The 22,194-nt window shown below is 37.7% G+C and overlaps 1 protein-coding gene across 4 annotated transcripts in view; it reads left to right on the plus strand.

Annotated features, from left to right (window-relative positions):
- CHN1 (chimerin 1) overlaps positions 1-22,194 on the plus strand; it is a 212,643-nt gene that overhangs the window by 151,423 nt on the left and 39,026 nt on the right. For all 4 annotated transcript variants that reach the window (XM_059166986.1, XM_059166988.1, XM_059166987.1 and 1 more), the window contains one exon: positions 15,541-15,618. In XM_059166986.1, coding sequence (XP_059022969.1) covers positions 15,541-15,618 — 78 coding nt within the window. The remainder of the gene's footprint in view (positions 1-15,540; positions 15,619-22,194) is intronic.

The raw sequence follows: 22,194 nt of genomic DNA on the forward strand, positions 1-22,194 counted from the left end.
AACGTGCTATATGGCAGTGTCATTACAAGAAAACACGTTAACGTCTAGCACTGAGGTGAACAATGAACACATCTATGAATTCTGCTCATGCTTACAATTCTTCTCAGGGTAATTGTTAGGCAAGTTAAATTTTTTGCCTTCAGGCCACTCTCGCCATGTTCAGATAATAAAAACAGGTTTTCAGAATAGGTATGTTTGAATGGTATGTGTTCACAAATATACCTCATACCATGTGTCAGAGTTTATCTTTATTGAGGCTTTGAAATACTAAAATAAATTATAATTAGAATATTTTAATTGGACTATATTTTAATTGGAAATAAGCTTTTTGTACCTTAAGTTTAAGTAAGTTAGTACACGTCCTTTTTAAAATAACCAAAACACAAGGACTTCATCCCAGCCTAGTCCATGGAAGTCACTGGAGGAAGGAGAAAACTAAATTTTTATTGTGATACACTGTTGATTGTGAAATGTTTACTGGACCGCAGTAGTTTGAAATAACCTCACGTGGTAGTTTAAAATCTGAAAATACTCCTCATTATATAGGTCTGAGTTGGCATTTTAGTTGTAATTTCCAAATATGTAACTAAAAGCTTTCTGTAAATGTGAAATGTCTGCGATTCAAGAGTTTTGCTGTGGTTGTTCACAAGGTGTCTGTGCTCCTCTAATTTCATCTGTGTTGTTACTGAATAATAACAGTGTTTCTTTAAGTCTTGCAGATAATATACCAAAAATATGGGTAAACCAAAAATCAAGAAATCAATGATAACCTTTCCTACATTAGGAAATATTCATTGAGATGGAAAAACAGAATTTCCCATGGAGGCCAATTTGAGCTTTTCATTAAGAACAACCAGAAAAGAATGTTGTTATGATCAGCAGCATCCAACCAATCGTTGCCAGTGGCTGAATATTGGAGGGTGTTAGACTAGAATGTATAATGGGTAATTTTATGTGTATTACATGTATATATTACTTTGTCATCACATAACTCAGGATAAGAAAACATCTTCCATTTATTTTATTTTTCCAAAGCACCTATTATATGAATTGTTATCAATATATCAGGGGTAAAATCTAGTGTCCTTTAAGAACTTATAAGTGAAAACTTGGGACTGTGGTTTAGGAACTCTCTTTAAAATAGCCATTTATGATATTTGAACAGAAGTATGCAAAACCATCATAAAGAGACTCCTGGAAAAAGACTCAGAGAGGTGGAATTTGCTTGGTCCATCTAAGCAGTGGTCAAAAATGAGGGAGCCCCACTAACTGGGCGTTCTTGTATATGAGCAGGGCCATCCTGGCTGAATAAGGCTTACCTCCACGTTCAGTACCAGCTCATCTAACCCACTTGACTTGCTCTGATTCCTTTCTCATCAGCATCCTAATCATTTTTTGTTTCCAGTATAGGTATGTTAGCAGAGGAAAGAATGTTGGTCACCAGTTTATGATAATTGTATCTCATACCTTTATAAACTAGATGTGTCATTCTGCTTTTACCATATCAGTTTTATGAGCTTGGTATTATAATGTCACTCTCTCTTGAGAAATAAATATGATCACCTTGAGTTTCTGAGCCTACAAGACTGGGTCCCAGAAAAAAATCCTGTAGTAAATTAGTCAGAGCTGCCTTGCGGGGAATTGGAGATGGCCAAGCTGGTCTTTCCCAATAGACCCACCCAAGTCTTCATACCCCTGTGTGCTGAATGAGTAGGAACCTTCCTTTCTCCTTTGATTTTCTATTACCAACACAGAGAACGCCACAGAGTTCATTTAGTGGAGGAGTTGGAAAAGTTCAGTGAGTTGGCTTCTCTCAGTCAGAGCCAGGCTTGGAAACCGGGCTTTGCGCCATTCCACCCCCTCTTCGGGCCTGGTGCTCTTCGTGCAGAGTGCAAAACACTCCCGCCAAACTGTTGCTTGGAAAATTTGATCGTTTCTGTTGTTTCTTGAAAGAATAAGGAACACAGGGCTGTACTTTTTTGTTTGCATTATGTTTTCATATGTCCTGTGTTTAAAATTATTGCATATGAGTCTGTCAGGGAACATGTGAGAGTATACAGAATTTGGTGGTGTCTGTGTTCGTGTAATTTAAATTTATTATACATTGAACTGAGTGCACTGATGTGCTTTATTATCTGTTTAGATGGATATTATGTTAATGCTAGAGGAGCTATGTAATGAAGACGAAGTTAGGAATTACAATGTGACTGATGCCAGTAGCATAAAAATTTAGAGCCCTAGCAGAATGTAAGGGTTTCCCATGCAACATAAAAAGTTATTTATCCTAACATAACTAAAGGAATTTATTTGTCAAGTTCTGTATAGATGTTTTTACTGTTTGACTTAAAATGTATTTGAAAATTTTTATTAAGTGATGAATATAGTAGATACTCCAAATTCTAATGAAAGCAATTCTAAAATAGCTAGGGATCTAAAGGGTACCAGAATTTAAATGACCTAGAAATTTATTCAAATGATAGCCTTTCAGAATTGCATGTTAACAAAAGATAATTTGAGAAGCAGGACAGTTCTAGAGGAAAGACACAGAATTTGAAGTCACATGGGCCTGGGTTCAAATTCTATTCCTTCCATATACTGAATGACCTCGGGCAATGTACTTAACCTTCTTAAGCTTCTGCCTCACCATTTACAAAGTCAGAATTGTAACGTCTAGCTTACTGATTGTTTTAACAACTAACCTACATCATCTCTTTGAAGCATTTCTTAGTATGGTAACATGCAGTTATTAGTTAATGTAATGTGACATATTGTCACTAAGTACCTTGCAGTATATTCCATTCTTGGCTCTAATGGAGAGAAAAATTAGGTTTTAAATTATAATTCAGGAGAAAAGGTATGAATAATCTGTGTATCTAGGGTGAGCTTTGCTTGGATCCACAAATCTTCATGATACAACTTGATATTGGGGGTTAGGAAAGCTGTTTTTAATTGAATTAGTTACTCACGGTATTACATTAGTTTTAGGTATACAGCATAGGGATTGTACAATTGACAATTCTGTATGTTATCTATGCTCACCACAAGTGTAACTACCATCTGTCACTATACTACGGTGACATATATACGCTATACTACAGTGACATATACTATGGTAATATACTGACTGTATTCCCTATGCTGTACATCTCATCCCTGTGACTTAGTCATTCCATAACTAGATGCCTGTGTCTACCATTTCTCCTTACCCATTTTGCCTATCTCTTCTCTTTTGGGCAACCAACAGTTTGCTCTCTATGTAAGGTCTAAATCTGCTTTTGTTTGTTTTGTTTTGTTTTTTTAGATTCCACATCTAAGTGAAATCATGTTATTTGTCTTTCTTTGTCTGACTCAATTACCTAACATAATACCCTCTATGTTGTTGCAGATAGCAAGACCTCATTCTTTTTTTTATTGCTGAGTAATACTTCAGTGTGGTGTGTGTGTGTGTGTGTATCTCACATCTTTTTCCATCTGTGGATGGATGCTTCCACATATTGGCTACTGTAAACAATGGTACAGTAAACATAGGGGTACATGTATCTTTTCTAATTAGTGTTTTCAACTTTGGGGGATAAATACCCAGTAGTGGAATTTCTGGATCATATGGTATTTCAATTTTTTGAGTAATCTTCATACTGTTTTTCATAGTTGCACCAAAAATTCACATTCCCACCAACAGAGAGCATGAGGGTTCCTTTTCTTCATTATCCTTACCAACATTTGATATTTCTTGTCTTTTTGACTCTAGTTATTGTGACATGTGTATCATGATATCTCATTGTGGTTTTGATTTGCATTTTCCTGATGATGAGTAATGTTGAACATCTTCTCATGTCTTTTGGCCATCTGTCTTCTTCAGAAAAATATCTGTTTATGTCCTCTGCCCACTTTTAATAAGATTATTTGGCTTTTTGGTGTTGAGTTCTGTCAATTCTTTATATATTTTGGATACTAACCCTTTATTTTATATGTCTGTTGCAAATTTCTTCTCCCATTCAGTAGGTTGCCTTTTTATTTTTTTTGATGGTTTCCTTTATTTTGGTGTAATCCCAATAGTTTATTTTTGTTTTTGTTTCCCTTGCCTGAGGAGACACATCTAGAAAAATGTTGCTGAGGCCTTTATGTCTTAGAGATCCGTCAGAGAGATACTGTCAAATGCCAAAGAGATATTGCCTATGTTTTCTTTTAGTTTTGTGGTTTCAGATCTCACATTTAGAGTATACTTTACTCCATTTTGAGTTCATATTTATATACGGTGTGAGAAAAGAGTCCATTCTTTTACGTGTAGCTGTCCAGTTTTCCCCCGCATCATTTATTGATGAGACTGTCTTTTCCCCATTGTATATTCTTGTCTCCTGTATCATAGATTAATGGGCAATCTGAGCATGGGTTTATTTCTGGGCTGTCTGTTCTGGTCCATTGATTTGTGTCTGTTTTGTGCCAGTCCTGTACTCTTGATTACTACAGATATTTAGTATATATCTTGAATTCTGGAGCTGTAATAACTCCAGCATTGTTCTTTCTCAAGAATGCTTTGGCTTTTGATGTCTTTTGTGGTTCCATACAAATTTTAGGATTATTTGTTCTAGTTCTGTGAAAAATGCTCTTCGTATTTTGATAGGAATTGTATTGAATCTGTAGATTGCTTTGGGAAGTATGGATATTTTAACAATATTAATTCTCCAATTCATGAGCGTGGAATATTGTTCCATTTGTTTGTGTCATCCTCCATTTCTTTCATCAGTGTTTTTGAGTTTTTAGAGTATAGGTTTTTCACCTCCTTAGTTAAGTTATTCCTAGTTATCTTATTCTTTTTGGTACAATTATAAATAGGATTGTTTTCCTAATTTCTCTTTCTACTACCTCATTATTAGTATATGGAAACACAACCTTTTTCTATATATTAATTTTGTTTCCTGTGACTTTACTGAATTCATTTGTTACTTCTAATAGCTTTTTGGTGATTCTTTAGGTTTTTCTATGTATACTATCATGTAATCTGCAAACAGTGACAGTTCAATGTCTTCTTTATCAGTTTGGATACCTTTTGTTTCTTTTCCTTGTCTGATTGCTATGGCTAGGAGTTCCACTACAGTGTTGAATGAAAGGGGTGAGAGTGGATATTCTTGTCTTTTTCCTAATCTTAGGGAAACTCAATTTTTCACTTCTAAGTGTTAGCTGTGTGTTTTTTATATCCTTTATTATATTGAGGTTTATTCCCTCTAGACCTATTTTGTAGAGGGTTTTTAATCATGAATGGATATTATACTTTGTCACTTTTTCTGCATCTTTTGAGATTATCATGATTTTTTCTTAAATATTTTATTTATTTGAGAGAGAGACAGAGCACTGGGAAGCAGAGCAACAGAGGGAAAGATAAAAGCAGGCTTCCCACTAAGCCAGGAGTCCAAGGCAGGGCTGGATCTCAGGACCCTGAGCTCATGACCTGGGCCAAAGGCTTAGCTGACTGATCCACCCAGGCAGCCCAAGAGGATCGTGATTTTTATCTTTCATTTTGTTGATGTGGTGTTTCATCCTGGTTGATTTGCAAATACTTAATCATCCTTGCATCCCCAGAATAAATTCCAGTTGGTTGTGGTGACCAGTCCTTTTAGTGTATTGTATAGTATGGTTTGCTAATATTTTGTTGAGGACTTTTGCCTTTATGTTCAAGGATATTTTGTATCAGGGATATTGGCTTAAAGTTTTCTTTTTTCATGGTGCTTTTGTCTGGTTTTGGTACCAGAGTAATGCTGGACTCAACAATGTATTTGGAAATTTTATCTTCTAATTTATGGAACAGCTTATGGAGAAGAGGTGTTAATTATTGTTTAAATGTTTGGTAGAATTTACCTGTGAATCCATCTGGTCTTGGACTTTAATTTGTTGGGAGTTTTTTGATGACCCGTTCTCTTTCATTATTAGTAATTAGTCTATTCAGATTTGCTATTTCTTTTTTTTTATATATTTTTTATTTGCTTATTTTGAGAGAGAGAGAGACAGAGTGAGAGAGAGCATGAGAGAGAAGGTCAGAGGGAGAAGCAGACTCCCCATGGAGCCGGAAGCCCGATGTGGGACCTGATCCCAGGGCTCTGGGACCATGACCTGAGCTGAAGACAGTTGCCCAACCAACTGAGCCACCCAGGCGCCCCAGATTTGCTATTTCTTCATGCTTCAGTTTTGTTTGTATGTTTCTAGAAATGTATCCATTTCTTCTAGGTTGCCATATTATTTTTTTGACATATAATTTTTTTATAGTATTCTCCTAGAATTCTTTTTATTTCTTGAATGTTGGTTGTTTCTTCTTTTTCCTTTTCTGATTTTACTGATGTGAGTCTTCTCCCTTTTATTCTTGATGAGTCTGCCTAAAGGTTTATGAATTTTGTTTATCTTTTCAAAGACCCAGCTCTTGATTTCATTGACCTTTTCTGTTGTGTTTTAGGTTCTATTTCATTTATTTCTGCTTTGATCTTCATTATTTCCTTTCTTCTACTAACTGTAGTCTTTGTTCTTTCTTTTTCTACTTCCTTTAGGTGTAAATCTAGATTGTTTATTGGAGGTTTTTCTTTTTTTTGAGGTAGGCCTGTATCAGTATGAATTTTCCTCTTAGAACTGCTTTCATTGTATCCCAAAGGTTTTGGACCATTGTGTTTTTATTTTCATTTGTCTCCATGTATTTTTTTTTATTTCTTTATTGACCCATTGGTCTTTTAGTAACATGTTCTTTAGCCTCTACATGTTTGTGGTTTTTCTCTAGTTTTGTTTTTTGCTTGTAATTGATTTCTAGTTTCATAGGTTTATAATCAGAAAAGATGCATGATATGATTTCAGTATTCTTAAGTTTATTGAGACTTGTTTTTTGCCTAATATGTCATCTGTCTTGGAGAATGTTCCATGTGCACCTGAAAAGAATGTGTATTCTACTGTTTTTGGGTGGAAGGTTCTGTGTCTATCTGTTAAGTCCATCTGGTCTCATGTGTTATTCAGGGCACTGTTTCCTTATTGATTTTATGCCTGGATGATCTATCCATTGATGTAATTGGGGTACTAAACTCCCTTACTATTATTGTATTACTGTTAGCTTCTCCCTTTATGTCTTTTCATATTTGCTGTATGTGTTTAGGTGCTCCAATGCTGAGTGCATAAATGTTTACAATTGTTATATCTTCTTGTTGGATTGATCCTTTTATCATTATGTAATGCCCTTGTCTCTTGTTACAGTCTCTAAAGTCTCTTTAGTCTAGATTTTGCTACTGCAGCTTTTTTTCCACTTTCATTTGCATGAAATATCTTTTTCCTTCCATTCACTTTCAGTCTCTATGTGTGTTTGGGTCTGAAGTGAGTATCTTCTAGCCAGCCTATACATAGATCTTGTTTCTTTATCCATATCGACTTCACCACCCTCACCACCCTATGTCTTTCAATTGGAGCATTTAGACAATTTACATTCAAAGTAATTATTAATAGCTAAATACTTGCTGCCATTTTATTCATTGCTTTCTGGATGTTTTTGTACTTCTCTGTTCTTCTCTTGCTCTCTTTCTTTTTGGTTGATGCTTGACTGTTATTCTTACCTTTTATTCTCTTTATTTTTTATGTAGATACTGTGGGTTTTGGGTTCATACATAACATCCTCAGTATATATGAATCTATACCAAGTTGATAGTCACTTAAGTTTAAAGTAAACACATTCTTTAAAAACTACTTTATTTCCTCTGCCATATCTTATGTATATGTTGTCCTATTTTACATCTTTTCATTTATAATTTTTTTCTATTTATCACCTTTTCTTTTCCACTTAAAGCAGTTCCTTTAACACATCTTATAAGGCCAGTTTAGTGGTGATGAACTCCTTTAACTTTTGTTTTTGTGGGAAACTCTCTCTTTTCTTCCATTGTGAATGATAACCTTGGTGGGTAGGGTATTCTTGGCTGTAAGTTTTTTTCTTTAAGTTCTTTGAATATATCATGCCACTCTCTTCTAGCCTGCAGAGTTTCTGCTGAAAAATCAGCTGATAGCTTTATGGGGTTCCCTTGTGTGTAACTATTTGTTTGTCTTTTGCTGCTTTTAAAATTCTCTTTACCATTAATCTTAAACATTTTTTTAATTTTTTTAAGATTTTATTTATTTATTTGACAGACAGAGATCACAAGTAGGCAGAGAGGCAGGCAGAGAGAGGGGGTAAGCAGGCTCCCTGCTGAGCAGAGAGCCCGACACAGGGCTCGATCCCAGAACCCTAAGATCATGACCTGAGCCGAAGGCAGAGGCTTAACCCACTGAGCCACTCAGGTACCCCAATCTTAAACATTTAAATGATTGTTTGCCATGGTGTGGACGTCCTTGGATTCATTTTTTTTGGAATTCTGTTTGCTTCCTGAACCTGGGGTTTCCTTCCCCAGGTTAGAGAAGTTTTCAGTAATCATTTGTTCAGATAAGTTTTCTGCCCCTTTCTCTCTCTCTTCTTCTTCTGGGACCTCTATAATGCAAATGTTTGTTGACTTGATGTTGTCTAAGAGATCCCTTAACCTCCTTTTTATAATTTCTTTTTTTCCTTTTTACTGTTCAGCTTGGTTGCTTTCCACTAACCCAGATTTCAGATTACTGCTCTGTTCTTCTCCCTCTATTAATCTACTAGTGATTTCATCTAGTGTAGTTTTCATTTTAGCTATTGTAGTCTTCAACTCTGATTCTTTTTAATATTTTGTCTCTTTTTGAAGTTCTCACTGAGTTCTTCAACTCTTTCCTCCAGTCCATGAGCATCTTTATGATTGTTACTTAAACTTTTTATCAGGCATATTGCTTATGTCTGTTTCATTTAATTCTTTTTCTGATATTTTGTCTTGTTCTTTCATTTGGACCATATTTCTCTGTATTCTCATTTTGCTTCACTTTCTGTGTTTGTTTCAATGAATCAGAACAGCTACTTCTAAGCTTGCAAGAATAGTCTTGTATATGGTCATTCCCTGTGTAGACTGCATGTGTCTCGTGATTGGCTGGCATGTACTGGGGGTCCTTGGGCTGTCCTTATGGGATGGCTGGAACTGAGGAGGACACAGGGTGGGCCGTCCCATAGTTGTCAATGCCAAGGGCTCCCTGGTAGGACAGCTGAAGCTGAAATGGTTATAAGCCAGGGGGACCTGGGGCTCTCTGTGCAAAGGGCACCCTGGCAGAGCTGAAGTGCATATAGATGGGGAGAGAGGAGGGTCCTGGGGCTCTATGTGCAGAGGGGGCTCTGGCAGGACAGCTGAAATGGATGCAGTTGTGGGTGTCCTGGGATGCTTGGCACAGGAGGTGCCCTGGTGAGCAGCTGGAGCTAAAGGAGGTGGGAGCCAGGAGGTCCCAGAGCACTCTGCACTGGGGTTGCTCCGGCAGTCATCTGGAGCTGAAGTGGTGTGGGTCTCAGTAAGACAGCTGGAGCTGGAGCAAACACTGACTGGGGTGGCCTGGTGTATCCTAGGTGGCACAGCTTGGGTTGGTGTGGGCAGCTCGGGGCCTGCTGAGATGGCAGGCCAGCTGTGCTCCTGTCTGTGCTCCTGTCTGTGCTGTCAGGTGGAGGGGCACATAGACCATGGCCCTCACCAGCCCCATCAACTCAGAGAATTCCAACAGCTCCCCTGCCATTTGGCAGAGTTCTAGGGCTGGATCTTTCATATTGTAGTTGCTTTTTAATTTTTTAATTTTTTTTATGAGTTTCAGGAGTAGAATGTAGTGATGTCATCAGCTGTGTGTGACACCTGGTGCTCATGAGATCATTGCCCACCTTAATACCTGTCACCCAGTTATGCCATCCCCCCACCCAGTTCCCCTCTTGTTTTTTTAACCGTGGCCTGCTCACAGCCCCTCAGTATTATTCCTTCCCACTGCAGTTTGCAGTTTCAGGGGTGGCAGTTTCCTTTGTTATTGTCTGTCAGGTGGTTCTCTATGCTGTCTGGCTTTTGTGCGGAAGCTGTGAAGTCAACCCTCCGTCCTTCAGGAGGGCTTCCTCTATAAATAGGTGTAGATGTGCTTTGTCCACAGACAAGGGGAGTTCAGGGTCTTCCTGTGTTACCATCCTGGACCCCCAAAATCAAAGCTGTGTTCTTAATATCTGAATATTAATATTTTATAGAAATTGCAGAATTTTGCTAAACCTGAACCAGGTTTACCTAGTAGTTAATCCTGTTACTCCTCATCTCTCCAAGCTCTGGGCTATGCCAGCTGGAACATTCCTTTATGGTGCTTTTCTGATGAAATGTTGACTTTACTTAGTTAACTGGAACATTGTGTTCATGAGTCTGTGGTATCATCATGATATTCAAAGGAGGTGGCTCTCTGTGTGAGGTCCTTTCAGTTTCCTAGAGAATACTCTTACTGTTAACGAGTTCTGACATTCATAGTTAGATTTATTCCTTTGGCATAAGTCTTCGGTCTTACATTAAAAACCAGATATTTGTGGAAAAGGAAGTATAATCAGTCATTTGTACCTTAGCATGAATAAATTGATAAGACCCTTCCCTGTAAGCAGGTTTTGAGGTGGGAAGGTGGACAGAACAAGGATTATTCAGAGTTTGAACCTGGGGGTTCAGATTGCCAGGACAGGATAAGGTAAGGATTGCAGAACAGTGATGCCTGTGTTGTGTCCTTAAAGCACCTGATTACAGCCTGACCTGAAGCTTATACTGCTTAGGCCAGTGGTTTGGGGCCTTCTATGTGTCCCACAGTCCCACTATATTAACCCTGATCTTGGAAATAGAAGTCCTCAGATACAAGGGAAGGAGGGAAACTTCTACTTATTGATTATTATCTGTGCCAAGAATAATATAAAATGTTTCCCATATATTATCTCATCTAATTCTATAATCTAAGTACTTTTAATCAATTATACACATAAGGAAACAAAGACTGAAAGAAATGAGTAACTTGATCAGGACATGACACAGCTAGTAGAAGACAGGGTTAAGATCAGCACTTTTGTCCGGCCCACAACCTGGTCCTGTCATACTACACTTGGTGAAAATGAGAAACTAGTTTTGCATAAATTCAGTATTATTACTGGACAAACAGGATAGAGAGATCAGTGGTGGACATTTCTTTATTTGAAAAACAGCAAATTGTTCCCTTCCAGGGTCTCCTGTTTCCCCCTTCTGTTTCTTTTTTTTTCCCTTCTTTTAAGATTTTATTTATTTATTTGACAGACAGATACCACAAGTAGGCAGAGAGGCAGGCACAGAGAGACAGAGAGGAGGAAGCAAGCTCCCTGCAGAGCAGAGAGCCCGATGTGGGGCTCCATCCCAGGACCCTGAGATCATGACCTGAGCCGAAGGCAGAGGCTTTAACCCACTGAGCCACCCAGGTGCCCCTCCCACTTCTGTTTCTTATTCCTCACACAACTGCCTCCCACTATACACACACCATTTTTGTAGTTCCTTTTTTGTAGTCCCCTTCTCTATATTACAGATGGTACAGACAGAGGTAGAAACTGAGAAGGCTGTAGATTCTGCCTGTTCTTCATTTCTTTTTCCAGGCTCGTCACCGTCATTTAGGTGAATATACAAAAGTGCCATCATTATCAAGGATGGCCAGAGTTAGGTCTCAGGCAGGCCAAAGAGTTACTCAAAATGAAACACTAAATACTGCTGGTAATACCACCATTTAGTGAGTGCTTACTACTAGGCAGTCTCTTCCCTTTGATACATCATCTCTTTTAAACTGCCCTGTTTAAGTGTGTAAATGAGGTAAACAGTGCACCAAGCAAATCTCCCAAGGTCAGGATTCAAACCTAAGTGTCTCTGATTGCAAATCCCATCTTTTTTTATTGTAATAATTTATTATATAACATATAGGTAAATAATAAATTATTACAATAAAAAAGATGGGATTATATATATAATATATAAAATATATATTTATAAATATATGTATTATATATAATACATATATTTATAAATATATATATATAAATTATTATAGTATATCACCCCCAATATAAATAGGTACCTTCATTTGGTCTTGTTTTCTTACCCAGGTATTTCATGGACCATTATTTGTGTAAGCTCCTGTGTTAAATTCAGGGTTTATACTAAGATGTGTAAAACTCAGTCTATATGAACAGCTACACAGGAACTGTGATATCAGGTGGAATGTGGTACATCTCATAATTAATGAACAGGGAAGGGAGCGGAGGTTCCCGGATGGGTAAAGTCAAACCTAATTGGTGCAGATCCTCAAAGGTCCCACTGGGGGAGGGCGTGCTGAAACGGAGCCTTGCAGGCTGCACTGCCTGTTGCACACACGGGTGCTGAACTTGAGGTCTAGGGTTGTTAGTTACTACTGCTTTTCTCACCGTCCATTGTTATTCATTGCTTCCTCTGTTTTACCATCTATTGCTGCTTTTTGAAATTGAAAGGGAAAAATAACTAGAGAAACCACCTTGAAGAGAATCAGAGAGGAAAACAACTACCCTCAAACTTCAAAATTCCCTCTCATTTTCCAATGTCGATGTTTAAGCATGATGTTTAAAAAGCCAACTCTTACATACCACCAACTAGCTGTGGAGTGCAGGAAGTTAACTTTTGTAGGCCTCTCTTCTTTCATCTGTGAAGTGAGGAGAACATACGCCTCACGGGCATCTTTCTGCAGATTTAATGGGATTCTGTATGTAAAGTGCTTAGCTAGGTGCCTGGAACATGGATACGTAATAATAAATGATAGCCATCACTAGTAGATTCTATAGCTATCTAAATATGGCCAGATAAATACAAGGATGAACGGTATATATCTGTCTAGAACATCAGAACATTGGTGTTAGTTCTGAACTTTAGAATTAGCAGTTCTTAGGACTTGAGAGCTGTTGTAGCAAAATTAATGCAGAAGTTGCATTATTGCAAATTATTAAAGACATCATGTGACCAAAATCCCCTAGTTCTTTGAGAGTAGCTAAGAACTTCTTCCTTCGCCATTGTTTTATGTCTCCTGTTGCTCTGGGTAACTGCCTCAATTAGGTACCAAAATTATTTGGGAAGAAAAGTGACTGTGCAAAGTCTACAGCAGACTTGCCTCTCAAAGACAAAATGTACACTGTTGCCCAGCCGTGAATTTTCTCTACCATCAGTCTTTCTATGCATTGGTTGAATTTTAGTTACTACAGCTGAAGAACTGGGGATGGTTTATAACAAAGGACCTTGATCAGAAATAATTGCAGGGGGGCGGGGGGGGCTGCTTTGAGTTACATGGGTGATTGTTTTCTTTGACATAGTAATGTAAACATTGAGCATTAAACATTGTAGAGAGAAAAAAAATTACTGTTAAATTTGCCTTTGGAGTCTGTTTTTCTAGTGTCTACTGAGAATTGGATAAACTTCACCCTTTGGTTGTACATGACTAAAGGGCTGTTTGGCATTTGTATTTTTAGTCATCACATGACAAACTTGGTCTAAACTAAAAAGTAATTTAGGTTAGGCAAGGAAAAAGTTCTTTCCCTTGTATTTTCTCTTAGAACAGGAACTTTTTTTTTGGTTTTATTTAATGACAAAATGGTATAAATTTGTGGGAATGAAATACCTATAGATATAAATATTAACTTCTGCCTTTTATTAGAAAATTTTTGAAAAATTATTTTTTTCTTAAGTTTATTTTTTTTAAGTAATTAAGATTTAAGAGATTAAAGTAATCTCTACACCCAGCATGGGGCTCAAATTCACAATCCTAAGAATAAGAGTCCCATGTTCTTCCAGGTGAACCAACCAGATGCCCTCAGAAATTTTTTTAAAGAGTAAGACATTTTAAAAGAACAGACTATATACTCAAGTAAATAAAAAAATTGGGGGATGTTTAGAAAATCAGTCATCAGTATTTCTAATATCTAGTGTGGTTTCAGAACAACTTCATGTCCTAATTAAATTAGAATCTGCACATACCTCCTATAGATTGGGCACATTGGACACATATCCCTATAGATAATGAAATCTGAGATAAATTGTGCTCAACAAATGGACTGAATTCACTTAAAAATAATTTTTGATTCTTTAAGTACAAGGTAACAATTAGAACCATAATGGGTTAAACTTAATTACCATAACATGAGGAAGCAAAGGGGAGATGTTTAGGGATCCAATATGGGAAAACTTCAGCTTCTTATAGTAGTTTAGCAAAAAGTATGGGTATTGCTCTTAAATGGAGCTGGATTTGTCTCTTACCCAGCACCCTTCCCCCCTTTTTATATCAGCAAACAAATATCCAAGGGTTCTACAAGCACAGTTATACTACATCTCTGACTTGTGTGCATGAGAAATTATTCTCAACTGGCCTCAAGCTCTTTGAATTAAGAATGTTGAGACTAATAATAAAAATAAAGACTGGATCCATTTACTTGTAGTTTCGCAACAAAATCCTTATAGGGAGACAAAACTGACCACTGCAGGGTGATAGCTGTGCTATATGCACACGGCTCATTCTGCATGAAAATCGTGTGCCACCAGTTCAAAGCCTCTTTTTTTTTTTCCCCATCAAAATACTTACCAGCTTTTGCTCATCTTAAATAAAATTGGGTTTTTGTGAGTTAACCTCAGTCCATAATGCACAAAGGAGGATAGAGATTAGCCTTTCATAATTTACCAGGCAGTGATGGGAAATTCTTTTGAAACCTGGTGCTGCCTGTTAACGTTCCTTTGCTTTTATTAGGTAAAAGAAATATTCCATTTTGTAATAATGCATGACTCATTCATCCCTCATTGTCTTCCCACTGATTTTTTTTTTTTTCCTTGAGCCAGCAAGAAAATCTTACAGGAGAGGAGGGAGGAAAAGAGACAGAGTTGAGGAATACAATACTTAAATACTGTTGCTTGATCCTCATTGGTTATCTGCTTTCTTACGGGGACCAGTGTAATCCAGCCTTCCCTGTCAAATCCCTTCCTTCCCCACCCCCCTGCTAGGGGCTCCACAGGGTGCCTGCTGCTAGAAGCTGACTGCAGGCAGTATGTAGGCATCTTTCATCCAGAATGGACAGTAACATATTGAATAGAGAAGGAAGCTTTTAGAAATGTATCATATGTCAAAATTGCATGGTTTTTAAAGAGGGATGGAGAGATGCTGAATGTTTTGTATATTAGCATCGATTCTTTATGTCTATTCAGACTCTTAAGTTTTCAGAAGCTTAAATATAGAGCCCTTTAAAAAAAAAAAAAAGAAGAAGAAAGAAGAATTTTTCTGGTTAGTCGACCTCTTTCTAAGAAGTGCTTCATCATTCTCCTCCACCTCTCCGCGATGTTTCTCTGCAGCTCTCTGTAGATTAGGGTTCTGTGCTGGCTGGCAGAATGCTCATTTGTTAGCTGAACAGAGTTCACCGGCAGACAGAGCTATATAGGTTTTATTTCTTTTCTGAATTCCAAAATGCCATCCAAAGAGTCTTGGTCGGGTAGGAAAACTAACAGAGCTGCAGTTCACAAATCAAAACCAGAGGGCCGTCAGCAAGATTTATTGATAGCAGCTTTGGGAATGAAACTGGGTTCTCAAAAGTCGTCTGTGACAATCTGGCAACCTCTGAAACTCTTTGCTTATTCGCAGTTGACATCACTTGTTAGAAGAGCAACTCTGAAAGAAAACGAGCAAATTCCAAAATATGAAAAGGTTCACAATTTCAAGGTAAGAATATTTGTTTTTAACCTTTTCTTACAAGAGAGAAAATGCCCATTGCTTGCAGTACACAGCGTTAAAGGAATTTCTTTTGCTGTCTTTTTTAAAACTACGATGACTGGACTAAAATGTTCTTGCTATTTAAGGAATGAAGATGTTTTAAGCATGGTTTTATTTAAGGGATAGCTGACTAAAGCTAATAGAACCCAACTCCATTTTCTCTAATGCTGATTTAGTATTCTGCTTAATCAATGTACACTCGATGGTAAAAGTCTGGACTGACATTTGAAAGGTCTCATTTAATAATGATTCTGGCATTATTTTATTTGTGATGCAAATATGTCTAACTACCTTTGTCGGATATTTCATGAGAAGATTAGATCTTATCTCTGTCCCTTTCTGGTGAAAAGCTTTGGATGTAAGAGGCGTGTGTTGTTGCATCTGGATTGAGCAGATGGTCTGCATTTCCTCCCAGTTTCTGTCTTTTCTCCTCTGTTAATGAATTGACCATGATGAAAGGAGGGTGGCTACCCCAGGACTGTTCCTGCAGATTCAAGCAGCCTCTCTTTACTTTTTTGAGTATTGCTTTCTGTGTGTGTTTGTGTGTGTGTGTGTGTGTGTGTGTGTGTTTAATTAGTGTGTCACTGTGTTTTACCAACTCTACTTTAGTAATCATCTTTCGTCAAGATGATGTGTGTGTTGGTTCAAGTTGCCTGCATACCTAGCAGGATATAAGGCCTTGGAGTTGGGTCCTCAGCAGCCTAACTGGGGAAACATGCAGTGGGAAGCTGTGCAGACGAACACCCAGTTAGCTCGGCGGGTGGACGCACCGGTACATCCACCGTCCCTTCCCAGGAGTTACCTGGTCAAGTTTTCTGTCTTTAGTTTAGTAATGTTGGAGGGCATATGGTTTCAAAGGAGGATAGGCTGGATCCCTGATCTTCTGTTTATTCAGCAGATATATTCATTCAGGATGTACTTCTCACTTCCCATTTGCAATTTGTCCTGATTGTTAACACTAGCATTTATTTTACTCAAATGCTAATCACCACACCCCTAATACTACTTTTTTAGCAAGGAACAGATTTTTATTATCTCCATATCATTTGGGTATAAAGGATAAATTTTAAACTGTTTGGACTGTATGAAGATTGCTAATATTTCAAGGTAAAACAAATACCATTTTATTCTCCCTCTTTAAATATATTGTTCAGGACCTTACCTTTCAGCTGGTATCTTTGATTTTAAGTGAAATTGAGACCATTCAGTATGTGCATCCAGATTCAACCACCTCTTTCATTTTTGAACCTGAACAGTATATGCAAGTTACTAGGCCTCAGTCTCCTCTTGCATGACAAATTGGTCATACAGGATTTTTATCAAGAGAATGACCCCAAGTATAAAGTTACATGCATGCTCAGTCGAAAAAAGCCACTGAAGTTTCCAAGCAAGAAACTATGCATACTGTTTAGAAATGGCTGGGATTTAAAATTATATCTCTAAGGATGCCCCCTCTGCTGTGTTCAGCAGGAATAGACTGACCTATTAAGGATGCCATTTTAGGGGCGCCTGGGTGGCTCAGTCATTGGGTGTCTGCCTTTAGCTCCAGTCGTGATCCCTGGGTCCTGGGATCGAGCCCTGCATCAGGCTCCTGCTCAGCGGGGAGCCTGCTTCTCCCTCTCCCACTCCCGCCTGCCTGTGTTCCCTCTCTCGCTGTCAAATAAATAAAATCTTTAAAAAAAAAAAAAAAGGATGCCATTTTAGTGCCAAGTCAAGTTTGATCAAAAGCAAATAGTAAATCTGTTCAGGGATTTGCATAAACAAGCACATCCTCCCCGCCCCCCTTTTTTTGGTGGTGCTGTTGTATTTTCCAATAATTGTTCTATTTTAATTTAACACATGGCTTTAATGAGCAAATTTTGAACAGACAGAAAAGTGCTGACTCTGGGACCAATTGTGACCCTTTGCTTGGTACCCAAACTGCTATAAAGATGCTTGTGTTTTTTTAAAAAAACAAAAAACGGAGAAAGAACACGTTAAAAAGAAGTCTGCTTCCTTCACTGGAGCTAAAAAAATTAAAATCAAGTGGGCTGTACTTTTTAAAAAGTATTTATGCTCCGGGAAGAGCTCATATTAGACAGTGAAGTTCTATTACATATTTTTTATAGTTGCTAATAAGGTCAGAAGTCTCAGAATTTGACTCCTTCTGTTGAAATTATTCTTTGTTATTTAAGAAATGTTTCTGTGGGGTGGCATTATAAAAAAGAGAAAGGTGGGGGGGGAGTCATAGTCGACTTTAGAGAACATGCCCCCCGCCAAAGAATTCAGACTCTGTGGCAGGAGCACTTCTCTCCCACACAGATGTTCACTTAGAAGGTCACGCTTGTGATATGTAAGTGTGTACAGTTCAGCGATTTATGGTGGGAAGAACTCTGAGCATTTATATGATGATAATCATTCATATGGCCTTGCCCTTGACTATTTCTCTGTTGGTAAAAGTGGCTTTTGCTATCCACAGGCCCCAAAGCCTCATTTCAATGTGGTTTTCTTTTTTGCTTCTTGAACTGCCTTGTTATGTAACATTGCTCTGTGGCATTGAACAGCTGCCAGATCTCATTTCAGAAGGTAAAGCCAAGAATACCTTATACCTTTGGTACAAGTACTCACCAAGCTGAGATCCAAAAAAAAAAAAAAAAAAAAAAAAAAATCAACCAGGCCTAACTGCAGACAGGTGTTTTGTTTTTTGATTTTTTTTAATAGTTTTTTTTTTTAATAGAAAGCAGGAAGTCTTCCCAATTACTGTTATGTAACATGGCCTTTTAAATTTTTTCTGATGTTATTTATAAGAATTTGATTTAAAAAAATCTATCTCAACAATTGTTTCTTTTTTTTTTTTTTTTTTTTTTTTTTTTTTTTTAAAGATTTTATTTATTTATTTGACAGAGAAATCACAAGTAGATGGAGAGGCAGACAGAGAGAGAGAGAGAGGGAAGCAGGCTCCCTGCTGAGCAGAGAGCCCGATGCGGGACTCGATCCCAGGACTCTGAGATCATGACCTGAGCCGAAGGCAGCGGCTTAACCCACTGAGCCACCCAGGCGCCCTCAACAATTGTTTCTTGTAGGGAGATCATCGTTTAAAAAACAAATGTACTACATCCTTTAAAACTGATTATAATTTGTCAACATAACTTAGAGCGAAAATAATTTTAACTCTTTCCTGGATCAAGCTCTCTCTTTTTTTTTTTTTTTTTTAAAGATTTTTATTTATTTATTTGACAGAGAGAGATCACAAGTAGACAGAGAGGCAGGCAGAGAGAGAGGGGAAGGGAAGCAGGCTCCCTGCCAAGCAGAGAGCCCGATGTGGGACTCGATCCCAGGACCCTGAGATAATGACCTGAGCCGAAGGCAGCGGCTTAATCCACTGAGACACCCAGGCACCCCTCAAGCTCTCATTTTAAGAACTGCTCCTGTCCTAACACAACAGAGAGAGAGAGAGAGAGAGAGAGTGTACAGGGTTAATTTCTTGAGCAAACTTAAAAACTGAACCAAAACATCTCTGACATTAAGACACAGGCACTCCAGCAGCAATGACTATATCCTTATATCCTACATTTGAGGTTTTCTGGTTGGAATCATAACTGAGACCCAGCCCTGGCCCTCAGGAGCTTGCTTAGCATTTATATGACCTTGGGCAGACTGCTTGATCTTTCAGCCACTGGTTCTGCATCAGAACTGAGCTCCTGGTAGGTATAAGGTACTTGGTAATGGCTATTTTCCTTATAACAAATTACCCCTAGATGTTTTTTTTCCTGAATCCATACCAAGGCTATTTCATGCCCAGGTACAGAGGTCGTGATGGAATTGAGAGCCCAGGCATGATTGTGTGGTGAAAGGAAGCCCTTGCTTCTTTCTTAGCTCCCAGGCAGAGTTAGAGGTTATGCAAGAGCCGTTGCATTTTCATGCACCACAGAGTACAGTGAAATCCTCACGTGTCTCTTACTCCTTCCAGATTTAACTATTTGGTGTTTCATTCAGTATAATTTAGATAGCTCTATAAAATAAAATCAAGATTCCATATAGTGAAAACAACCATAGAAACCTGGCTACTTACACAAATTAAGTCATTTAAAGAAAAGAACATTAAGAATTACAGTGAAATAATATTTTAAAATCTGTCTTTAGTCTTTTTTTTTTAAGGTAGTCTTGAAGTGGCCACTGGTTCATGCTCAAGTCTCAGATACTTGCATTCTGCATAGAAATGAAAGATGTGACATTATATTAACAGCCTTTATGTTGCCAATATAATATGCAAGCAGTGAATCCTGAAATGTGAATTGATATTGTAATTAAATAAGACTATAACATGAACCTTGTAATATTTACTAAAATTACTGAGTCAGGACCTACTGGGTTTAAAGTGATAGTGGTGGACCTGCCAATCCTGGCCGAGCAGGTGTGCTGCTGTCTGATAAACGGGAGGGTAGAAATGGCCAGCTCTCCTATTGAGAGTGGTCTTTCCTTTCCTCCGAAGGACACAGACAGATCCAACACCTGTGGTCCTTATTTGATTCCCATTTGAGAATAAACACAAAATGAACCAGCAAATAAAAACAGAGTTAGGATGAAACGTGGAGTTAAACTACACGATCCATAAGTGACCTTACAGCTCTATAATTCTCTTGGGACAGCTGGCTGGCTCAGTTGCTGGAGCGTGCAACACTTGATCTCGGAGTTGTGAGTTCGAGCCCTATAGTGGGTATAGAAACTGCTTAAAAATTAAAGTTCTCTTGAGTATATTGAGAAGTATTAGATTTGTTAAGATATTTATCATTTTCATTTTCATTTTCATTCATCATTTTAAAACTTTATTAAGGCCCATATGAGGACAAGATATTAGTGTTTATTTTTACACTTGATCTTAGCCAAAAGGCTGAGAAGCAACTGTTTATTTTTTTAAAAGAATTAAAATACCTATATATGAAGGAATACTTTTTTAAAAACATGTTATATTAACAGTGAACTATCCTGTTCACCGACTAGGGTACCTGTGTACTCTCCCCACCAACCATCACACTGCTACCATCCCCCACTTCTTTACTCATCTCCACTCTTCCTTCCCCTGTCCCTATATTTAGTAAAACACAAATGTTCAAGAAACATCTGCTGAATGACTAAATGAGCATACAATGTGACAGGAGGGAACTTTCTTTGTGGTGGTGGCAGTGATTGTTGTATTTGGAAATCACCTCTCCTGCAGCAGGAAATTTCAACATAAAAATAGGTTCTACCAATGATTTTTAAGGCACATAATGTTACAATTTTAATCGAATTTACGTGAGTTTTTTAAGTGCAGTCAAACAATACCTTCTTCTTGTCTTATATTTTACTGGAGAATCTGTGTTCATGTTTTAAGTGCTCAGAAATTTCACTACTGTTTTGAATTAGTAACATTATAAAAGAAGTTAAATGCAATATGACTAATGGAAAAGGCAACCTGGAATGTCTCATTATTAGACATCATTGCTCTTCCTATGGGTAAGAACATGGAGTGTCTGACAGCTGTTTTAAAGGAATAAATGTTTTCCTTCAAATGGAAGATTAAATTATATATAATACTGTATTATACATTCTCTATATATCTATATATAGAGAAATATATATATTTCTAGGTTATACAAATATATTTATATGTGTCTCTGTATATAAACACACAGACAAAATTCCCAATTCTTAATGTGGGTCACTTACAAGAGAAGATAAAAACAACAAAGCTCAGCACAGATCAGCAGTTTTTCTCTCCTTAGGGCAGTCATGGAGGGAAAGTGGGAGATTGGACAAGATCATCTATAAGATCCCTGTAGGGACTGTTGCTGTTACTGTTCAGTATAGTACTTATCAGATGCTACAGAAGTCAAAAATAATGAACACATGCTACTCTGCTCTTTATCTCTGTCCCTAATGGTGGTGAGGAGGACCACAAGACTCACCATGCATTTCCGTCCAGGCCTCTGCACTGCCCCTCAGCATCATGACCTTCTCAGCCTCAGCCCTGTCTGTCCTTTTTAGGGTTTGGAGCATTGGCTGAGGAGCCAGTTATGATGCCTCAAGTACAGAGAAGGTTACTGCTTGCCATTCATAATCCAAAAAGAAACACTTCTCAAGCTTAGCACATAGTTGCTTTTACTTCTTTGTATCCATTTTATGGGGCTAGAGAATTTTAAATGTTATACTTAACCCAAGAGAAACCCACGTTTTATGGATTGGAAGAATATTGCTAAAATGTGCATACTACCCAAAGTGATCTTCAGAGCTAATGCAACTCCAGGTGTAATCCCAATGACATTCTTTACAGAACTAGAAAAAGCAATCCTAAAATTCACGTGAAACCACAAAAGACCAAAAGCAATCTTGAGCAAGAAGAACAAAGCTGGAGGCATCAGTACTTTCTGATTTCAAAACGTATAACAAAGCTACAGTAATCAAAACAGGATAGCACTGGCATAAAAATAGACCTATAGACTAATGAAACAAACAGAAAGCCCAGAAATAAATCCATATGTCAGCTGATCTTCAACAAGGACACCA

Source organism: Mustela lutreola, chromosome 3 (genome assembly GCF_030435805.1).
Source record: "Mustela lutreola isolate mMusLut2 chromosome 3, mMusLut2.pri, whole genome shotgun sequence".
In the NCBI taxonomy this organism is placed as follows: Eukaryota; Metazoa; Chordata; class Mammalia; order Carnivora; family Mustelidae; genus Mustela; species Mustela lutreola.